This window comes from Empidonax traillii, unplaced genomic scaffold, assembly GCF_003031625.1.
Source record: "Empidonax traillii isolate 1590-97213 ecotype Southwest subspecies unplaced genomic scaffold, ASM303162v1 scaffold712:size431070, whole genome shotgun sequence".
NCBI classification, from domain to species: domain Eukaryota; kingdom Metazoa; phylum Chordata; class Aves; order Passeriformes; family Tyrannidae; genus Empidonax; species Empidonax traillii.
In genome coordinates this window covers 123,262-144,499 of record NW_020955905.1, presented here as the reverse complement: position 1 = coordinate 144,499, position 21,238 = coordinate 123,262, and the positions used below count along the sequence as shown (strand labels likewise).

The 21,238-nt window shown below is 48.3% G+C and overlaps 1 protein-coding gene across 10 annotated transcripts in view; it reads left to right on the top strand.

Moving 5' to 3' along the window:
* Positions 1–21,238, top strand: part of ADGRB1 (adhesion G protein-coupled receptor B1) — a 285,345-nt gene that overhangs the window by 226,764 nt on the left and 37,343 nt on the right. For all 10 annotated transcript variants that reach the window (XM_027900132.1, XM_027900130.1, XM_027900125.1 and 7 more), the window contains 4 exons: positions 2,064–2,214; positions 7,235–7,304; positions 14,763–14,829; positions 18,907–18,992. In XM_027900132.1, the coding sequence (XP_027755933.1) occupies positions 2,064–2,214; positions 7,235–7,304; positions 14,763–14,829; positions 18,907–18,992 (374 nt within the window). The remainder of the gene's footprint in view (positions 1–2,063; positions 2,215–7,234; positions 7,305–14,762; positions 14,830–18,906; positions 18,993–21,238) is intronic.

The window sequence follows — 21,238 nt, the reverse complement described above, 5'->3', positions numbered from 1 at the left end:
TTTATTTGTTTGCCTACAAGGAAGGAAAAGACCTGGAGCAGAGGTTTTGCAGGAGCAAATATGTGGCTGCCCATCACTGGCCAAGTTCAGCTGAGGCGATGGGTTTATATTGGTCCAGCTGAGATGTGCTTGTTTCTGTCGTCCTCCCCTCCTTTCTTCTCCTTCCCTTTCTGTCAAAACTAAGTGGTTAAAAAAAAAAAACACCCAGAAAATGTGTCACTGTCTGGTGTAAAGTTGTAAAGCAAAGTTTTTCTCTCCCCTCTGCTCACTGCTGGTAAACTGGGAAGTACCGTGTTGGTTCAACACAAAATCAAAAAGATGGCATGAATAGATCTGAATATATCTGAAGTACCATATCTGATATTAGCAAGAAAATAACCCAAAACATTCCAGGAAGCATCCTCTGTTTGTAACTGTTTTGTGTAGGTTTGTAAGCTGATGAACAGGAACCACCTTTTTAGGATTCTTTTACAATGCAACAATTACTGGAAATTATCATATTGAGCCGTGTTCCTTGTCCTGAGCTGTCATCCACAATCCATTTATAGGCTCAGCACCGAGGGTTTTTTGGTGTCAAATACAAATATGGAACAAAAAAGACAGTTGCTATCTCAAAGAACACACGGCCTTGCTTTTACTCACAAGCTCCGATAACGTGGGGCTGTGCCGGCGTATGAATGGAGAGCAAGCCGATAAAATCAGGATAAAAGCCTCTCTGCATCAGAGCCCCGAGTTAAAAGATGCTGGTGGATGAAAAAAAAAGAGAAAGGTTCATTGACCGTAAACCCACAGCCCACATTTCCTGATACAACTCAAAGCAAGAGAGAAATCCTTGCTTATAAAAACCTCCCCCTCCCCCAAATGCCTTAAGCCATTACTTTATCCAGAGTCACTTCACAAGTCTCTTTGCTCTCCCTTCTCCTCTGGAGTTTTTTCCCCATCTTTTTTCCTTCCCAACTATATCGATTCACAGTTTCCAGCTCACAGATTGGGGGGTGGGGGGGGGAGTGGTTAAAAACTGGCTGAGTTAAACAGAGCGGCACCAATTTGCACCAGTGAAAGATTTGGCCTTGCTGAGTTAAAACAAAGACGAGCTTGTCAGCTTTCCAGTCCATCTCCCCGGCACTCCGGGATTGTTCTTCATAATGCATTCGCAAGTGCTTTCCCCAGTTTAATTTTAAATGGCTTAAGCTCCCTGCATTTTCCCTTGTGAGATTTCCCCACTGAGTAGCAGAGCTCACCATTATGAAATTCCCATTTATTGTTTGGTTTTTTTTTTCCCTTTTTCCCTGGCTGCTGGTAGTTCTGTGCTCTTGGACAAGCCTGCCCTCATGTTTGCAGCCCTTCACCAGCCCCTTGGCAGCCGTGGTTTCACCCGGCTCTCACGGCTTAACTCTTTCACTCAGCTCTCCTTCCCCTGGCAGGGAAACCATCCAGACTGCCTTCCTCTGATTTCATTTATGTGGCTCAGCTGCCGATGACATGGTGCTCTGCAAACCTTTTGAGCTGAGATTAGCTCATGGTTTACTGACTACTCTGCCCTCCCCCCCCCACCCCCCCGACTTTCCCACCCCCCAAAAGGATCGTGATAATGGTTTTGATCTTTTGGAAATTAAGTATGTCTTGCTCAAGCCAAGAAAGCACCAGGATGGAACACAAGCTTAGATTTCTAGTGGAAGGTGTCCCTGCCCATGGCGGGGGGGTGGGGGGGGGAGAGGTGAATGATCTTTAAGATCCCTCCCAGCCAAAACCATTCCATAATTCTCTGATTCTATGACTTCAGTGTTAACCATGGGCTCATCTCAGAGCTCGTGTTTGAAAGCAGCCAATTTCCATGTAGTACTTAAATTTGCAGCCAATGCTTTGGTTCTTTGCTAGGTCAAAGTCTGTGGGGGGGAACTGACTCCTCCTAAAATGTCTTCTCATGTCCTGACTCCACGACCTTGCCTTCCAGAGCCTGGTTTGGAATCATCTCCCCGCGCCTTCCGCTCTCCTACGTGCTGCTCTCTCCGCCTGCTGCTCCTCTCACGTGTCCTCCTCTCCTCCTCTCTCTCTCTCCCCAGGTGATCTGCACGCTGGTGGCGGCTTTCTTGCACTTCTTCTTCCTGTCCTCTTTCTGCTGGGTGCTGACCGAGGCCTGGCAGTCCTACATGGCCGTGACGGGCCGGTTACGGAACCGCATCATCCGCAAGCGCTTCTTGTGCCTCGGATGGGGTGAGGATCCTGGGGCTGAAGGAGCACGGAAGGGTTCAGGCTGCCCTGCTCTGCAGAGGGTGCTTGTGACCCTTTCAGGGGGTTTCAGGAGGGGCTGAAGTGGTTACAGATAGCACAGTGCAGAGCCATAAATTCTAAGCTCCCTCGCACGAAATGGATGAGCCGAGTTTCCAAAGGGTGTGCTCCGTCTGGGGGGTTTGTCCTGGGTTTTTTGGGTTTCCTTCTTGCTTTCTCCTTTTCTCTCTCTTGCTATCTTTCCCAGTGTGGAATATGTCCAGTGGTACGTGATACCAAGCCAATGGCATCCTGACATTGTGTGGCCAGCAGGATGAGGGCGGTGGTGAGGCCACACCTCGAATCCTGGGGTCAGATTTGGACTCTTCACAAGAAAGACACTGAGGGGCTGGAGTGTGTCCAGAGAAGGGCAATAGAGCTGGGGAAGGGTTTAGAGCACCAGGAGCAGCTGAGGGAGCTGGGGGAGGCTCAGCCTGGAGAAAAGGAGGCTCAGGGGGGAAACTTCTTGCTCTCTACAACTCCCTGAAAGGAGTTTGTAGCCAGGTGGGGCTTGGTGTCTCCTCCCAGGAAACAAGTGATAAGACAAGGGTAAGCAGCTTCCAGTTGCACCAGGGGAGGTTTAGGTTGGGTATTAGGAAAAATTTCTTCCCTGAAAGGGTGGTCAAGCGCTGGAACAGCCTGCCCAGGGAAGTGGTGGAATCACCACCCCTGGCATTGTTCAGAAAAAAACTCGTGGACGTGACACTTGGGGACAGGGTTTAGTGGTGGGCCTGGCAGTGCTGGGTTAATGGTTGGACTCGATGATCTTCAAGGTCCTTTCCAGCCTTCCTGATTTCATGATTCTAAGGTTCTACACCCAGCCCAGAGTGAAGGGAGCTCTGAAATCCCGTCTCCATGGCAGCGGCGCCTTTTGTAGACAAATAAACTCCGAGACTGGTGCAGACGCTTGTAACTAATTTTTCTCCCTCTGCCTCTGCCGTATGTTTAATTTATTAGCCCTAAATGATGCATTCTGTAGTAGAAAACAAATACAAACCCATAACCTGGGCTTTCAAAGCCATAACAAGTGCGTGTCTGAAAGGAGCAACGGAACAAAAAAGTTGCTCAAGAGCGAGGAGGCAAAGGGAAGAAAGGGAGGGAGAAAACGTGTCTGAGCTCTGTTAGCGCCTCGTTTTACTACTCAAGACGTGCAGTTCACCCCAGGCAAGAGATTTCTAATGCTTACCAAGCACCCTGACGTGATTTATTCTGGCACATCAAGAGCCATCCTCGTTCCCAGCACCTGCATCCCTTTAAGTTTTCACTCCCGAGCTTTTGCTTACCGTGGAAAATAAATTGTGTTATTAAAACGCAGCGTTTGTGCATGGCAGGAGCAGCATCAGCCACATACCTGCAGAGCACGGGCTGCAACGAGCCTGTGTGTGTTCATGCATGTGTTTATACCTCCTCTGTGGCTCAGGGAACATCAGGGATATCAAATGCAGCAGGCTAATAGCTTTTCTAGGTAATAAAAAAGGGGATTTTTTTAAATTTTTTTTTTTCCTGATCTGCAAAAGCTGGGACAGATGGGCGTGTTAGCCGAGGGAATTTTGGATGAGCAGCATTTACATTTGTAGTCTGTACAGATTTAAAAAAAAATTATATATATCCCTACATGTGTAGAAGCTTAATTTGCACTGCTAGTAAAATGTAGTCAGCTCTGAGCAAGGATGCACTGCTGATAAATGATGCATAATAACCATTTGGAGTAGGTTAGGACAAGGAATGAAGAACACTCTTGCCTATTAAGGCAGCAAGGGAATTTTGGATATTTAGCATCCTGCTAGACTTCAGCTGTAGAGCTGGGATTAATGGCACTTGTAAGAGGGAAGAAGCCGAAAATATGTTTTAAAGAGCATAATCTGAAATAATTAGCACAATTCACTTTGTCATGGGCTCATTCTCCCCCCCTTTTTCCCCCTCCTCTGCATATTAACATTTCTCTGAGCCCTTGTTGGAGACGTCTTTGCCAAGTCCTCAGCTGCTGTCAGCTGGGGCTCATTGAAACTGCAGAGGATTTCATTCCATGGGGGTTTTTTTTGGTCTCCTCTTGGCTGTGCAACTTTGTCTTTCCAGAAAAGACTTTTTAGAAATTAAGATTTTTAAGTTCTCGTCGTTATTTTATGTTACTGATGATTCTTGTTTGGACAACACCCTAAGGCACTTCGCGGTGAGTCTTTGGGTGATCCCTGTGCAGGGCCAGGAGTTGGACTCCTTGATCCTTGTGTGTCCCTTCCAATTCAGGAGATTCTATGATTCTGTGGTCTAGAACAGGCAGATAAATTATCCCCTAGAAACAACTCATCATATTTAGCCCCAGTAAGGAAGAAATATTTTTGCCAGTATTTTTATGACCACGTCGTAGTTTCCACAAGTGGGTCTTCAGCTGCTTGGAACAATAAAGGCCCTTGGTAGTTTTTAGTAAACATCTTTTCCAGTGGAACATGATGAGCACATAACCTGTTCCCCTGTTACCTGCAAGTACAAAACTCTTTAGAGGAGGTTTCAACCACATTTATTTGGAATTGTAGATGTAAAATCCACTTTCTGCAGAAAGCCCCCAAAACCTTGGCAGTGACTGCCTCCACCACCCAAGGTGCAGGGAACAGAGCAGTTGGGAATGAATGCCTTTAAAATAATCAAAGAAATAGATAAAAAATTTTGATTTTTTTTAACTTTTTTTTTCACTCTCATCACATCTAACTTTGCTTAGGCAGCTCTCCCCAGGTGAAGGAGCACAGCACCTCTGATTATGATGCTCTTTGGTGTAACAACCACAGCACAGCCCCTACCTTTGAGTAATTATGACTTGTGCAGACCCACTTTCAGCACAAGTTGAGGCTTTTCCCCAGCCTTGGTGAAACCAGTGCCTGGATCTGACGAGTTCACAGCCTGAGCCCGTATTTCTGCATAATTATCACGTCTCAGAGAAGCACTTTGCGAAGAACAAGTTGCTATTTTTGGCAGAGCCTTGGCCAAATTTCCTCTTTCCCAGGGTCTCTTGCATCAAGCTGTGCTCCTGAAAATGTCCTTACAGGGGTGGTGGTGGTGGGGGGGTTCTTCTGGAGACCACTTTGGTGGGACCACAGGGAACGCAGCACCCAGGGCATATCCAGGTGAGGTGTGAAGGAGGCTCAGGGAGAGGAGCAATAGTCAGTTAAGAGAAAAAATGGAGGGAGAAGGAAAGGAGAAGGAAAAGAGAGGGAAAGGAGAAGGAAAGGAGAGGGAAAGGAGAGGGAAAGGAGAAGGAAAGGAGAGGAGAAAGAAAGGAGAAGGAAAGGAGAGGAGAAGGGAAGGTTTGGGAAGGGAAGGTTTGGGAAGAAAAGGAAAGGAAAATGAAAAGGAACAGGGAAAGAAAAAGGGAAAGGGGAAAGGGGAAGGAGAAAAGGTAAAGGGAAGGGGAAAGGAAAAAAGGAAAAGGGAAGGAAAAAGAAAGGGAAATTTAAAAGAGACATCTTTTAAACCCGCTGCCTGTTGAGTTTGGGCTGATGACACGTGAGCTGTGCTTGGAAATCTCAAATAGGAATTGAAGCACTTCCCAGTAGGATAACTCTCAAATGCTCTAATTGTGGTCAGCTTGGCTCCCAGCTGGCTGCAGAGCCTCACTGCTCATCCATCTGGGGATGGCTTGTGTGCCTGAGTGACCACCCTGCCAGCAGGATTATTGTCTGGACGCTGTGTCTGCACACCCCTTCCATCTCCAGGTCTCCTGCAGTCACCTGCTGTGACCTCTGCAGCTCAGGAATTAGGGTCTGGTCGAGGAGCACTAATCCCAGCCGGCTACTGATCCTGCTGATTCCTAATGGGATTTGCCCATCTGTGGCATCGAGACAGCTTAATTCCCCGTGTCACAAGGAGGAGGGATGTAAACAGCCACGTGGAGCCCTCCAGAGCTGAAGGACCAGGTGTTATCAGCCAATATCCAGGCATTTCTTTAGGGAAAAGGAAGAGCTGGGATGGGGCTGGTGAACCGCCACAGGCCCTTGAGCATGGAGGGATGAGAGGGATCAGAAGATTGTTAGGAAGATGTAGGGTTTTTTTGCTGGTTCTCATTGTACCTGCACGCCAAGGACTTCACAACCTCAGAATGTTTTATGAGTTTTAGGCCAATAACCAGCAGGTTTTTCTTTATGCTCCTCCCTCGGATTTTGTGGGAGCTTCTGTCAGTAGGATCAAGGCTTTAATTCCACCCTTTATGGACCTGAAATACATCCTGTGTTGGCTCTCTTAGTTCGTGATGGTCTGAAGAGAAACTGTGGTGTCCCAGCCACAGAATAACTTGCTGTTCCTCTGCCACACTCATGATGAAGTGTGTCTTCCCCAGGGCAACAGGTTTCTCTTAGTTCATCCCCCTTTTGGATCCAAAATGGAGCAGGTCTCTGTCAAGAGAAGTATCCTGTTTTTCCAAAAGGCCTGATGGTCTGAAGCTCTTTTCCATTGTTGCTCAGAGGAACCTGCTCTGTTACAGATCTTGGGGGACCCGTTTGGGGTAGGGGGAACTCAGTTTTAGTTTCCTTTTCTCCTTCATCTGGGGCAAGATTTAAACCTGGGTTGCTCATCACAGATTAGGTGCAAACACAGCTCCTGATCTTTGGCTTGTGATGGGTTCTGGCTGAATATTCCCTCTTCAGGAGACACCCTGATTTATTCCAGGCCAGCCTGTGCTGTACCTAAGAATAAAATGAGTAGATTTTATGCACCTGGGTGTACTGTGAGTCCCCACACAAGTGCTGAGCCCACAGCAGGGGAGGAGCTGATTGCAGCTGATGGCACTGATTTCATTAACAGGGGTAACGAGGAGGGATCTGCTTTTGGCTGAGAAGGTCCTGAATTCAGTCTCTGCCAGAGACTCAGGCTGGGACAGATGGTGCTGGAATAACTCTGGTGGAAGAAAGAGGGATATTGAGTGGGAGAAGAGCTGCACATGTGCTTAAATGACCAATTTCCTCTTGTTTCATTTCCACAGGGCTCCCTGCCTTGGTGGTTGCCATTTCCGTGGGATTTACTAAAGCCAAGGGATATGGAACTGTCAATTAGTGAGTAAAGGAGCTCTTCCTTTTCTTCCTTTGTTTTATCTTCCATCCTTTTTGTCCAAATCCAGTCACTGACCCACGGGAGCCACACTAGGAGCTAAATTCTCATGTGCTCATGTAAATTCCCCATGGCAAAGGGATGCAGGGATAATGGGAGAGGAAGGAGCATTCCTGCATCCCCAACCCATCATCTGGCCAAGCTGGATCACTTATTCCTTCAAAAACAAGTTTATAGGGACTAGTTAGATTTAACTGTTGTGTGTTTGACATCACTTCAATCTAAATGCATCTTACTTTGAGATTTTTTTAATGTATTTTTAAGTAAAACATGGAATACCTAAAGTTTAGGATGTTTAAAAGTTAAGAAAACACAGCTTTTGTGTTTATCTGTTTAATGTTTTGCTCCATTGGTCCCACATTTTCAAAAGAGCTCAGCTCGGTTTTAGGCAGCAGAATGAGCCTGACTCTCTCAATCCAAGGTTTTGACAGCAACCTCAGTTTGCCTCTTTGACAAATTCTAGAGGATTTGGGAAACTTTCATGTGCATGTAATAGGGGAAGAAAAGCAGGGTAGAAATAATGGAATAAGACTGTGCAGAGTCAAAAAATATATTAAAGCAGGGCTGGGATCACTCAGAGCTGAGCATTAGTGCAACTTTAACTAAAAAAATAGGAGAAAAAGCAAGCGCTGTTTTTTCACTTTGTTGTGACAAAGCTTAAAAAAAAAATGTTGTTCAGAGTGACAGTTAAAGGATAATATTTTATGTGCAATAAGTCAAACTCTGCCCACGTGGGATGCACTGGCCAGGAAGGCTCTGGATAAAAGTTGGCTGCAGTAGGGAAGTGTTTGAGACAGGAGCTGTTGATGTGGAGGGCAGCAGATGAGGCCTCGACAGGCCCACGGAGAAGATGTCACGTGGAGCTCTCCCTCGATTCCCACCACGTTCCTCACACCCACGGCCAAATGGTCCCGGCTTTGTATTCTAATTGCAGGGGGAGTACGAAAGCAGCGTTTTCCATTTGGTTTGCAGCCTGAATTGCTGCAGTTTAAATTACTGCCCAGCTTCAGAGGGCTCAGGAACGTGGGGGGGTTCTCCAGTGCAAATCCAGCCCCACGATTCCTGAAGCCTGTCCTGGCATCAGGATGCACAGTGGACTTACCTGTCCCAGCTCAGGTGTCCTGGTGGGGAGGGATCCACTGCTTTTTGTGACTCGGAGAACAACACCCAGCCTGGCTTTTGGAAGCATCTCTGAGATCCCAAATTCCCTTCAGCCTTCCCGTGCCTCTGCTCTTTCCTCCGTGCACGTCCATGAGAACAACTCCCAGCGAACCAGCAATCAGGGTTGGTGGGAGAGAGAGATCCTGAGTGTTTGCTGAGCCCTGAATTTATACCTCCCACAGGGAGAACAGATCCTCCTAAATTCTATGTAGAAAGAAAGAATATGAAACTGAGAAATCTTTCTGAGAAATCCTGTTCAGTTCTTCAAATATTTTTGTGTATTTTGCTGAATGGAAACATTAAGGACGTTCCTGTCATCTTTACTAGATGATGGGTTTTGACTTATTTACTCCCAAAAAGGACTTGTGAGGCAAAAATAAGTTTTCCTGGGAGCAACTCTTGCCAGCCCTGGTATCCTAAACCCCTTAATTTGGAAGTTTTAGTCACCCAAGGCAACCTCTGCAGTCTATGCAGAGTAAGTAACTGGATTTAGTCACGATCCCTACAGGAAGAGGAAAAGTCTTGCACTCTCCTACCCCCAAAATGTATTTATAGACCGATGGGAATTGGTGCAAAAAGCTTTGTGGCTCTTTCCCCATCAATGTTTAAGAGCTCCCCCAGAGTTTTGTGGTCAGTGCTGACCACAGAGAAGTGCCTGGGCAGGGAGGGGAGGAATGTGCAGGGAAGCACATCCCGTTTCCCTGCCCTGCCCCACCGTGTGCCAACATCTCCCCAGAGCAATCCCCTCCAGACTGCAGCAAAGAGGTGACAAAACCTGCTGGATTCCCGCTTTCCTCTGGGATTGGGACAACAGGGAGGTGACCAGCAGGCTGGGTTGACTTTACAGCATTCCCAGGTTGCTTAACCACACCAGCTCTGCTCCCTTTGCTACTGATCCTCTGACTCTTTTCAGCCCTAAAGTCTGTCTTGCTCCTTGCATCCAAGGGCTGGATTCCTGGGGGGATGGCAGGGGGTTCCAGGGGATTCCCAGCAGGAGCTGCAGCCCAAGTGACCCCATTTCCTAGCTCTGCTGTCAGGGTGCCTGTCACCAGCATGGCAGAGGGGCTTCACGCCCCAGAAAGCCCAGGTTGGTCTTCAGTGATCAGCTGGACTTCCATGATCCTTGGGAGGGTCCCTGGAAGTGTCCAAGGCCAGGGCTTGGAGCAACCTGGGCTAGTGGAAGGTGTCCCTGCCCATGGCAGGGGGGTTGGAATTGGATGATCTTTGAGGTTCCCTTCCAACCCAAGCCTTCCTGTGATTCTGTGGTTTAATGCTTTGTAATGCTGAAGGCACATGAACAGAACACAAATTTGGACCAAAGCTTGTCCCAGGGTGTCTGTTGGTTCGTGGCCCCTGCAGAGATGCGTGAGGTGCTTGCAAAGCTCAGAGCTGGAGCTCAGGAGCTGTTTTAGTTTTGTTTCTAGTTTGTTTAGGGCACTTCAAGTGGGCACTGCAGGCTTTCAAGGCACAACATTTCCATCTTGCAGAGAGAAGGAAAGGCATTAATCACCACACATCCCTCCCTGTGAAGCAGGGGGCAAGAGCTGACAGGATAAACCACAAGGGACTTCACAGTTTCTTTCAAAGCATCTTCCAACCCTGCAATTTTTGGGTCCTAAGAGCAGTGCATTAGCACTGTGGAGGTGGGCATTAAGTCAGAGCAGGGCTCTGATATTTAGTTGAGCACAGAATTTAAGACTCCACAGTGATTTTTTTCTTTTTTTTTTTTTCCCTTCCCACTCAGTGGTACAAAAAACCCCTGACATCCGTCTATAGGCCATGGTCAGGAGAGCATTTTGGGGACAACTGCAGGTGTTAAAAGGCATTGCAGAACTGATGCTGGTGTTACAGACTCCCAGGGCAAAGCTGGTGGAAGGGACAGCGTGTGAAACGTGTGACATGTCCTCAGGCTGAAACTACCTGAAGGTGACTGAATCTTCAGGATAAGCCAAGGTGTCCAACCCCAGATTGAGGGAGGATCCTCCAGCAGGGTGGTCAAAGCAAGATTTCACCCGGTTTTGTCCTGTCTTGTTGTTGTACATGGGCTGAAGCTGTTCTGTAACAAGCCAAACACGGCTGAGCAGCAGGATGGAGGTCTGTCCAGCAAAGGACTGGCCATGTCTCCAGGCTGGAGTGCAGAGAGATCAGAGCCAGTGGCTGAGCGTGGGGAGATTGTAGGTGATGTTTAATATTTACCCATTACCCAGCCAGACTGGTCCACCAAGTGGTAAGTTGGGAAGGGAGAGGTTCAAATTAAAAATGGAATGTATCTGCAGGATGTGGAGTGCGTGTCTCGTTCTCTGAGTGCTGATTCCCAGCAGCAATTCACTCAGCCTTTATTGCTCAGGACACTTCTGGAGGGCTGTGAACTCTCCATCTGTGATGAGGGGAGGGAGGCACAAGGGGGCTTTTTACTTTTTATTATCTGAACAGCGTTTGAAAGGGCATTTTGGAGTTGTTTGGAGAGCTGCTGGGGCAGGGGAGAGGCTGCATTTCTAGTCTCAAACCAAGTCTGAGAGGTAATGGAGGTCTAAAGGACTTGCCAGTGATCACCTCCTTGTATTAGGCTGAATGCCTGAATAATAACTCTCCTTTTAGTTGCTACTCCAGGGACTGACTCTGGCCCTCTAAAGCTTGACAAACAGCCTGCTAAAACTCGAACTGAGTAATTCAGGTTGTGGGAACTCACATCCTTCCCCACCAGAGAGCCCGCCGAAAGTTTTCTGAGAGCATTTCCAGGACACGGCGAATTGTCCTGAGATCCCCGTGTGTCACTGCAGCGAGGACTCGTGTCACCCACGGGCACCTCGGCCTTTTCTGTGTTAATTTCTGACTTAACACTGGTGGGCCAGCCCTGATTCCCAGCTCTAATCTCAGTTATGCAAATGTGCTGGAGCCGCTGAATGTTGCGCGCAGTTTGAGGTGAGACCTGTTGCTGTTCGGTGTGAAAAAGGTCTCAGTGGAAGCCAGCCCTTCACAGGGCCAAGACAAAAGCCACCCACCTCACGTCTGTGCCGTGGCAGAGCCACAAAAGGATCAGATGTTTTGCAAAGAGGTTTGGTTTTTTGTGGTTTTTTTTTGTGTTGAGCACAAGAGCTGCTGTCAGTCAGGGGAAACGCTGCTGCTTCGAAATCACAGTCTGGGGCTGCTGAGCGTTGTTAAAACATCCACTTAACTCCCTTCCAGGGGTAATTTTATTTAAAAGATCAGTGGAGAAATCCTTCTTAGTGAAATGCAAATATTCCTGTGCCTTGTAGGCTAAAAGCATCTCCACTGCCCTGATGTGATGCTGGGGTTTGCTGTCACTGCCCCTCCTCGGATATCCCTTCAGCCTTACCATTCCCTTGGTGTTATCCAGCACCTCTGACAGCCTTGGAAACGCTTGGATTGAGCCCCTTGGGATGGAGGTCGGGCAGTCAGAAGGGATAAGGGCCAGGGGGAAGTCACCTTCCCAAATCCTGGTGTTCAGAGGGGAGCAGGAGCTGCCACAGGAATGGGAATCCTCCTTGCACAGAGTCCTCATCACTAATTCCAGTGCAGGATGTCACCTCCTTCCTTCATCTAAACCATCAGTTGGAAGAGACCCTGAAAAAAAAGAAAAAAAAATCTCAAAATTAGGATGAAACATTGGAGGAAAAGGTGTGGGATTTAGGAGCCCTCTTCTTGTATTTAGGGAGAACTCCAGTTATTGCAGCCCTCCAGAGCTTCCTTTTTATTCCCTCTCTCCTCAGCTGATTATTCATTTTATTATTACAGCGGCTCAGACAGTTTGTGACAGAGCAAGTTGCTATCAGGAAGAAATCAGAACTGATTAAATTAACACATTACAGGTTTAATTTAGACATAAACAAGACGCAGAGCTCGGTGAAAACCAGAATGTCCTGCTTTCAACTCTCAATTTGAAATGCCTTTTTTTTTTTTTTAGTGTCTTTTCACAAATGTTCACTGTTTTAGGGTGGAAAAAAAAAAACAAACAACAAACCTTTTTTTTTGCAACTCAGAATTATTTCAAAAAAACATATGAGAGTCTGATCAACAAAATTGAAATGTTTCCAGCAGGGCTTTTTTTTTTTTTTTTTTTGCTCCTGATGCAGAATGAAACCATCTTGCTGAGAGGAGCAGGGGCACGTCACCGAATTACTGCAGGGCGAGCTGGGTTAAAAGCTTGGAGAAAGTCCCCTCTCCATTGTGGTTTCCTGCTCTTCTCCTGTGGTAAATCCACGGTGCTTTGCTGCTCAAACAGGATTACTTTGTCACACATTTTCTCCGGGGTTCTGCCTTGTCAGAGCGTGCAAACTTTCCGTGGGGTTGCTGACACAGTGTAAATTCCCGTCCTCCCTCGCCCTGAAGTACCAAGTTGATGTGGCCGTGCCCTGATTTGCTGCATCTGCCACAAAAATTGGGAATTTCAGGCCCTGTGCTGCTGTAACTGTGGCTGTTGCAGAGTCACAGCCTTGTTGAGGTGGGTTCTCTGGAGTCTTTTGGCCCAACCAGGCGTTCAAGAAGGGTGACCTGGAGTTGGCTGCCCCAGGAACGTGCCCAGGTGGCTTTTGGATGTCTCCAAGGATGGAGACTTCACAGTTCCTTTGCTCATGCTCTGGCAGTGCTCTGACACTCTCAGACTGAAAAAAGTGTTTCTTTCCTGACTTTACAGTCAAACCTTAAAAACAAAGGATACAGGAATGGCTTGGGTTGGAAGGGACTATAAAGATACCCAGTTCTACCCTCCCCTGCCATGGGCAGGCACACCTCCCCCCAGCCCTGATTGCTCCAAGCCCCATCCAACCTGGCTTTGGACACTTCCAGGGGTTGGGCAGCCACAGCTTCTCTGGGCAACCTGTGCCAGGGCCTCCCCACCCTCCCAGGGAAGAATTTCTTCCTGATATCTTGTTTAAATCTATTCTCCTTCAGTTTGAAGCCATTCCCCTTTGTCCTAATCCCTGTTGGCTGCCCAGACACTCTGTGATGCTCAGCTTTGGGGATGGGAGGGGGGTGAGATTTCTCCTGCTGTTCTTTCACGCCAGGTTTGTCATTTTTGGGATGTCGGTGTGCAGTGAGACCTGTGTGTGATTGGAGGACTCTGTGGGGACACCAGGAGCATATTCCTACTGGTTTCCTCAGAGATGGGATTCATCCTGCACCCCATTTAGTGATGAGGGCTTTAAACTAAAGTTGTCAGAGGAGGGGAACCTCAATCCATCCCCAGTGCAGGATGGATGGATGGATGGAAGTTGTTGATGTCCCAGCCCTGGAAGTGTCCAAGGCCAGGTTGGATGGGGCTTGGAGCAACCTGAGATAGTGGGAGGTGTCCCTGCCCATGGCAGGGGGGTTGGAACAAGATAATCTTTAAGGTCCCTTCCAACTCAAACCATTCCATGATTCTGTGATCTCCCCAGTGATGTCTCCATATGGATCAGGTGCATTTGGACGGGGCAGTTCTGGTGCTGACAGATGTGATTCACCTGATTGGGTAAAGCTGCCTCACAGAATCATCCTGGACTCTTCTGGTTGGATCTCTGGTGACTAGAAATGTCACCAAGGGTGCCTGGGTCTGTGCTGGGCAGTTTAGGAGCCTGAATTCCACCCATGGTCACTGGAGAAAGGGGAATCCTCCTCGGGTTATGTGGTTATTTCCAGAGGAGGCACCACCCCCCTCCCACTGAACTCCTTCCACAGGAGATTCCACTGGAGGAGTGCTGTGAATTCCCACCTTGCTGCTGTGTTTGTAGAATTTCCCCCAGCAAGCTCAAAGGGAGAATCCAGAGGAAGAAACTTCCTACACTCCTGGACCTGAGCTCCCAGCAGAAATAGTGGCTGGCAAAGGAGCAAGGGACAATTCCCACTCTCTCTACTCCTTTGCCTGAGTGAGCAGGACAAGAGCATCGTCCTGCCAGCAAAATGACGCAGCTGCTCCCCGGGACCTGACCTGAAACGGAGCACTATCCTTAATTTTTCATGCATTCCCCTGTCAAATGCCATCTGCAGGCTGGTCCTCAGGGAAAATCAGCCTTTGTGCAAGTTGGGGAGAAATGAGAAGCAAAACTTGCTCTTTGCAAAGTCTGAGGTTTGTTTTTTTTTTTGTTGTTGGTTTTTGGTTTGGTTGGTTGGTGGTTGTTTTTTTTTTTTTGCCACGAGGGTATCACCTCCCAGCCTGAACTCTTCCAGCAAAGGGAAGAAGCAAACATGTGCCTGTCAGGGTTGTTTGCCCCAGGGTAATTTCCTTTTCTCTCTTCATTTTCCAGCTGCTGGCTGTCGTTGGAGGGAGGGCTCCTCTATGCCTTCGTGGGACCGGCGGCTGCTGTCGTTTTGGTATTTAAGCTTGGCTGAAATCTTTTTTTTTTATTTTCCTCTTTGCCTTATGCCACCCTCCTCGTTCTCTAGACCCAAGAACGCCCCCCCCCCCTTTATTTCCACTCACAGGAATGAGGAGCAGAGTGTTAGAAGCCAACAGTTTGGGATGGGTTTGATTCTGGGATATAACGTGCCTCAGCTCTCAGCCTTCCACATCTGTCCTCACTGGTCTCCCCCAGTGCCTCATTAGTGCTTTTCCTTGGATTTCCCCTGTCTGGATGGAAGTGCAGGATGATGGTGGAAAACTCTGACATGAACTCCTTCAGAAACTGCTGTCCCTGGTTGCTCCCAGACCAGGCTGTGCCCTCCCAGCCAGCATTTATTCCTGGTCTGTCCTGGCTGGCCAGAGTGTGGGAGAAGCTTCCTTGTTCGCAGGTGAATTGGAGATGCTCAAAACCACTGCTGAGGGGGTTCTTAGTGACCCTAAAAGTGACATGTTTGCTTGTCATTCAAAAGGAATGGCAGGGTTAAAGTCAACATCCCTAAATTCTGTCCCAGCAGCTCCTGCATGGTGGGAGTGTGTCCTACTGTCCCATCACCCTTGGCTCCAACGCAGCACCAACATCAACCTTGGCCAGTTATTTGAGTTTAAGGTGCCACTCAAGACATGACATTCCTTTCCTCAAACCTCCCTGCTGTTGAAGCCTCACTGGCCATGAGAAATCTTGACTGTCAGGGTTGAAAGGCTCTGAGAATTGCAGGTCCTCCAGGAAATCCCTCCTGCAGCAGTTTCAGATGGGTTTAAATCCCCATTTAAACAGCCTGGTTTCTCTCCAGCCCGGTGTTCCAGGCAGTGGAGGAGCTGGATGTCCTCTGAGGCTCAAGTGTCCCACCGGAATGGGGTTGTTGACACTCACAATTCCTTTTTTTTTGGGTCAGGCTTTTGTTTCCTGCAGTGCCTGGGGGGGGAGGGGGGGTTAAATGCCCCGAGGCGGGAGCTTGCAGGAGAATAACTCCACAAAAGCTCCTGCTGCCTCTATTCTCACTGCTGTCACTGCACATCAAACCACCTTGGTGCCATCCTTTGGTCAGGATGACAAAGAGACGAGCCAGTAGCTGCCCCTCCTCTGCAATAAATCAAAACTGGTTTCAGTCGAGGTCTTCCTTTAGTGTAGGATTGTGACACAGTGATTAGGAGGGAGGAAGCTTTGGTAGTGCCCAGAGAAGAGGGAGTCACTCAGCTGCCTCAAGGCATCTTGCTTTTGTTGTGCCAACGACAAGGGAAGTAATCTTTCAATTTTCCTTTGCATTTTTAAAGTGTGAATAAAACACAGGAGCCTCCTTCCCTTTGGCACCTCAGTTTTCACTCACCCCCATCAAGCAGGAAACGGAGATGTCCTCAAAGAGGGGTCAACACATGCAAAGGGTGGTTCATGCAGCAGGATATTAGGCAGTGGTGAATCATCTCTGGGGGTGTCTGCCCCTGATCAGCACCGAGACAGAGCCTACACACCTAGTTTAGACCTCCTGACTCACTGCTGGCTGAAGGGATGAATGAATATTGCCCAAGTGGGGCAGATACCCAGGAGCTTGGGGAAGGAGAGAGAGGAAAAGAAGCACTTAAAGCCTTTTTGTAAATGGGAACCTGCAGTGAGATGAGCTCAACCAGCCGCTCAGATTCTCACTGTGGCCTTTAGCAGAGCCAGAAGTGGAACACACGATCCACCAGGCTGGACAGCTGTGTGTATTCCATGAGCCTTTTCCTGAGCTCAGGTTGGCCATGCCAGTGGTGGAAGGACATCCCAGAACGACCAGGGGCAGCCAGTCCCCCTGGCTTAACAGAAGGACAGTCAGGCTCTTTCTTGCAGGGCTGGATGGGGGATGTGCAGCTCTGCTGCTCTCGGGGCAGGTTTGCTCCAAGGAAAACACAGCTGCTCTTGTGACACCTGGCACAGGTGACTCTGAGCCTGAGCTTTTTCTCACCCAAAATTCAATATATAGATGGCCAAGTGAGTATGCACAGAGCTGACTTGGCTTGGAGAGGCAGCTGGGACAAGCTTAGCCCTGGCCAGGCTGCTCTTGTCCTCACTCCTCTCAAACTATTCAGCATCTCTGCACTCAGTTCTCCCAACCAGCAAGATTTCTCTATTACCTGTAATAACACACAGCAGCCTTCTTCCTCCCCACCCTCCCTCATTATTCTCCACACTGCAAAAAGGCTTTTGGCTTGGGAGAGCATCTTTGCTTAAAATTAATGCTCTTAAGATGGTTGGCCTGCAGGGTCAGCAGCGTTCACAACTTGCAGTCAATCCACTGACACTGAATGGCTGCAGAGATTTGACCTTTATTCTTAAAAATCCCAACAGCCCGAAAGGCAGAGCTGTTGGAAGCAGTTTTGCTCACCCAGCTGAGGTGGAGCAGCCTGGGGATGATTTTGGGCAGGTTGAAGGCAGGGAGAGGCTCATGGTGGCAGGACAGAGTCAGCAGTGGCCACATCATGGTTGTCTCAAGGAATCTCAGACTTGAGTCTTTGCTTCTGGATATTATCTCAGAGATAAAGAGGTAAAGCTGCTCTGCATGTCGTTAAGAGTGGCTCTGTTTAGAAGCACATCCCTAACTTAGGAAAGAACTGGAGCCAGGATCAGAGCAGGGTGTTGATCACAACGATCAGTGTGCTAAATGCGCGTGGCTAAAATGGCAGTGTGGCTAAAAATAGCTTTTAATTACTAAAACCATTGCAGAGCTGCTCTTTGTCACCTCCCCTGCTCCACAGGGATGAGGATACACAGCCCCAGGAGGGATCCAGCCACGCTTCAACCCCAGGAAGAGGAAAAGTCTCTCTTGCACTCCCCATCCTCCAGCACAGCGGAGAAGGATCAGTGAATTCCAAGTGCTCCCTCTGTCTCCAAGCACATCACTGGGGTTTGATTTCCTGCTGATCCTTGGCTGCAGTGCTGTGTGTCTGACTTGCCAGTGCTGTTTCTCTAGCTCAGTACCGTGGTGAGCTCTAGAAACGGGCTCGCAGCTGTGGGAAGCAGTGCCCTGACCCAGCAGCTGATGCGAAGGAAAATAACTGCTATTTCGGAGCTTTTTCCATGGATCCCCAGCTGTGGGCTCCACAGCACCGAGCTGGGCCGTGCCCTGCTCGAACCAGCAACCCAAATGCAGGGATTTTGCTCATTCTTTTTTAGGCTGATTTAGGCAGAGGAGGACATCTCCCCAGCTTTGGGCCGGGTGCTGCACGAGGTGTCCCCTCAGCACCACCTCTGTTAAACTCACCTCAGTGCCCCGAATTTGGCCTGAAAACATTTCCCTGCAAGCCCCACGTGCAAAACAGCGCTGGCCACGTTGTTCTGCAGCACCAGATGTTTCCCTGACAGCAAAAACCAGGAGAGTGTCATTTTTTTCCACCGTCTTTTTTGCCTCCGTGAGGGGGGTGGTGCTCACGTGTCACTAATGTTTGGATGAGGTTTGTGGAGCAGATGCAGCTGGCAGCAGTGGATGCAGTTGGAAGGGCACAGTGAGGAGTTTGGGATCACTTTGCAGGACCTCAGCTCTGTATTTCCCCGTGAATATTTATGCCTGGTTGATGCAGACATCCATACTCTCACCCTAAAAAAAAAAAAAATGGGAGCAAAGGGCTGCGTGGAGTTGTCCTGCCCACTGATTTTTTTTGGGAAATGACTGGATGGCTTGACCTGTGTGCTGGGCCATCTGCAGTTCTTCTTGCTCAGCCTTGTAAATCTGAGCAGTTTACAACTTTATCCTGGTTCCTGGGGATGTGGTTCACGGTTGGACTCGATGATCTTGGAGATTTTTTCCAACCTTAATGATTCTGTAATTCCAAGACCTTCTCTTACCTGCTGCCAGCTGCATCCTCCTCTCCTGAACTCACTGCTGCATGGCCAGGGGAGGTGGGACAGTGTGGGGAGGGGACAGAGGGGGTGGTGGCCTGCAGAAGTGTGACCTGATTTGGGGAAAATTGGGAAGAACTTGGTTTGTTAAACATTGGGTTTTGTTTTTTTGCCTTCTATGCTACCAAGTTTCAGCTGACCCACTTGAGAACAAAACTGTGTGTTGTTTCTCTTTTGACAGGTGAACATGGTTATTGGCATTCTGGTTTTTAACAAACTTGTATCCAAAGATGGAATAACAGATAAGAAACTGAAGGAACGGGCAGGGTATGCCTTATCAATACATCTAAGTAAAGAGTGACAATAAAAACCAAAACTACCCAAGGTTGTGATCAATAACCAGGAAAGGAATGGGAAAAAAAAAAAATAAAAGAGATTGGAGATGCAAACAAAAAGCACAACCAGATTTAAACAAAATGAAAGGAAAAAAAAAAACCACAATTGATTTCGTCTCTTTGCTTTGTCACTCAGTGCAGCAGGGACAAAAAAATCCAAGGAGCGGCACTGGGTTGCTGTGGAGGAAGGATGAAAGTTCATCTCTTTTTGTTAAAATGGCTTCAGCCCAGGCTGATGCATCCTCCCAAAAATTACGGAGGGCGAAGTAACTCTTGTCACTGACTCCTGGAGACAGCAGCTGGATCAGAGAGGGACTCGTCACGTCCAGGGGCTGGCAGGGGGCTTAGGGACAGCAAAGGGATGTGATGCTTTTAAGGGAAGGCCTTTGGATTTCTAGCAATGAACAGGTGAGTGGAGGTGAGTTAAGAACCTCTTGTGCAAGGAAAAAAATCTGCTGCCCCCTGAGGTCCTGTATCTTCTCCACGGCCTCCACACCAAAGCCTGGGGCTTGTGTTACCTGGGTGTCTTTGTGGTAAAAATCCAGGAGCTGCCTTCTCATCCCCCTGGTACCACTGAGGGTTGGCTGGGGCAGGGAATGGGAATGTTGCTTCCCCTTTCATCTTCTTTTCTAGAAAGGAGTCTGCTCAGACTTTATCCCTGAGCCGTGCTCCAGGCCAGGGACAGAAATGGCACAGTGAGTCACATCAAGTGCTCAGGTCAGCCTGGCTGATGTGTGTTATTTGCCACTGCCTTGCAGACAATCTGTGTCCTTACCTGCAGCCAGGAAAGGCAGGGATGTGTGACCTCATGCATCCGCTGGATTTATCTCTGTGTTCTTTATCGCTTGTGTTCTCGAAGGAGGAAGTTGTTTACAAAGGGAAAAGGAGAGCAAGAGGTGTTGTGGTGCCTCTTTGCCACAGCTGCAGCCAGGATCTAAAACCTTTGGAGGCTGCAGGAGAAGATAAAGGATATATCCTGCCTATTAAAGTGGAGGGAGAACGGTCTCCCTCGAGTCTCAGAGGGTGGCAGCAGATAACGCAGATGAGGTTCAATATTCCTGTCATTGCACTGTTGAGTAGTTGTGGTGGAAGTGGTTTTTAAACGAGTGGTGGCAGCAAAACTGAGGGTAGAAGCAAACTCCCATCAGCACCTCAAATCCTGTGTTCAGTTTTGGGCCCCTCACTGCAGGAAAGATCTCGAGGTGATGGGGCATGTCCAGAGATGGGCAATGGGGCAGGTGAGGGGTCTGGAGCACAAGTCCTGTGAGGAGCAGTTGAGGGAGCTGGCGGTGTTTAGTCTGAAAAAAAAAAAAAGGAGGCTCAAGGGGGACCTTATCATTCTCCAGCTCCCTGAAAAAAAAGGTGGTGGTGAGGTGAGGGTCGATCTCTCCTCCCAAGTAACAAGTGGCAGGACAAGGGGAAACGGCCTCAAGTTGTGCCAGAGGATATTCAGATGGATATTAGGAAAGAAATTCTTCACTTGGAAGGGTTGTGAATCATTGGAACAGGCTGTCCAGGGAAGTGGTGGAGTCACCATCCCTGGGAGTGCTCAAAAAGCAAGTGGATGTGGCACTTGGCGTCGTGGTTTAGTGGGAATGGTGGTGGTTGGTTGAAGGTTGGCCATGATGATCTAGGAGGGCTTAAATGATCTTAAAGTTGGACTTTCCCAACTTTAATGATTTCTATGATTTCTGTGAGGAACACAGGAACGGTGTTTTATTGTCACAGTTGTGATAATAAGAGGAGACAACACATTTAGATGATCAGAGGTATCAGTTGCCCCTGGGTGGAAAAGCATGTGAAGAAGTGACCTTGGTGCTTTGCTTTAAGCAGCTGCAAGACAAGAAGCGAGTGCTTTATTGTGGGTGATGCCTCCTTCACAAAGAGAGAACTCCAGAAAGTGCCCAGACTGCAGGCAGAGTGTGCAGCAAGGTAATTGCACTTGAAAGTCAGCTCTGCAATAAATGCTCGATTGGATTAGCAAAGCAGAGAGTTGCTGTCGCTCAGCCCCTCCCTCCCTAATCCAAACTGCTCACAGAGTGACCTTATTTAATACACAGCAGCTGGTTATTGATCACAGAGTTGTTCTTTAAAAACAAAAGCTACCAAGCAACAACAACAACAACAACAAAGTCATTTTTTTCTGATGTTCTTTGTTTTTTCTTTCTTTTCTCTTTT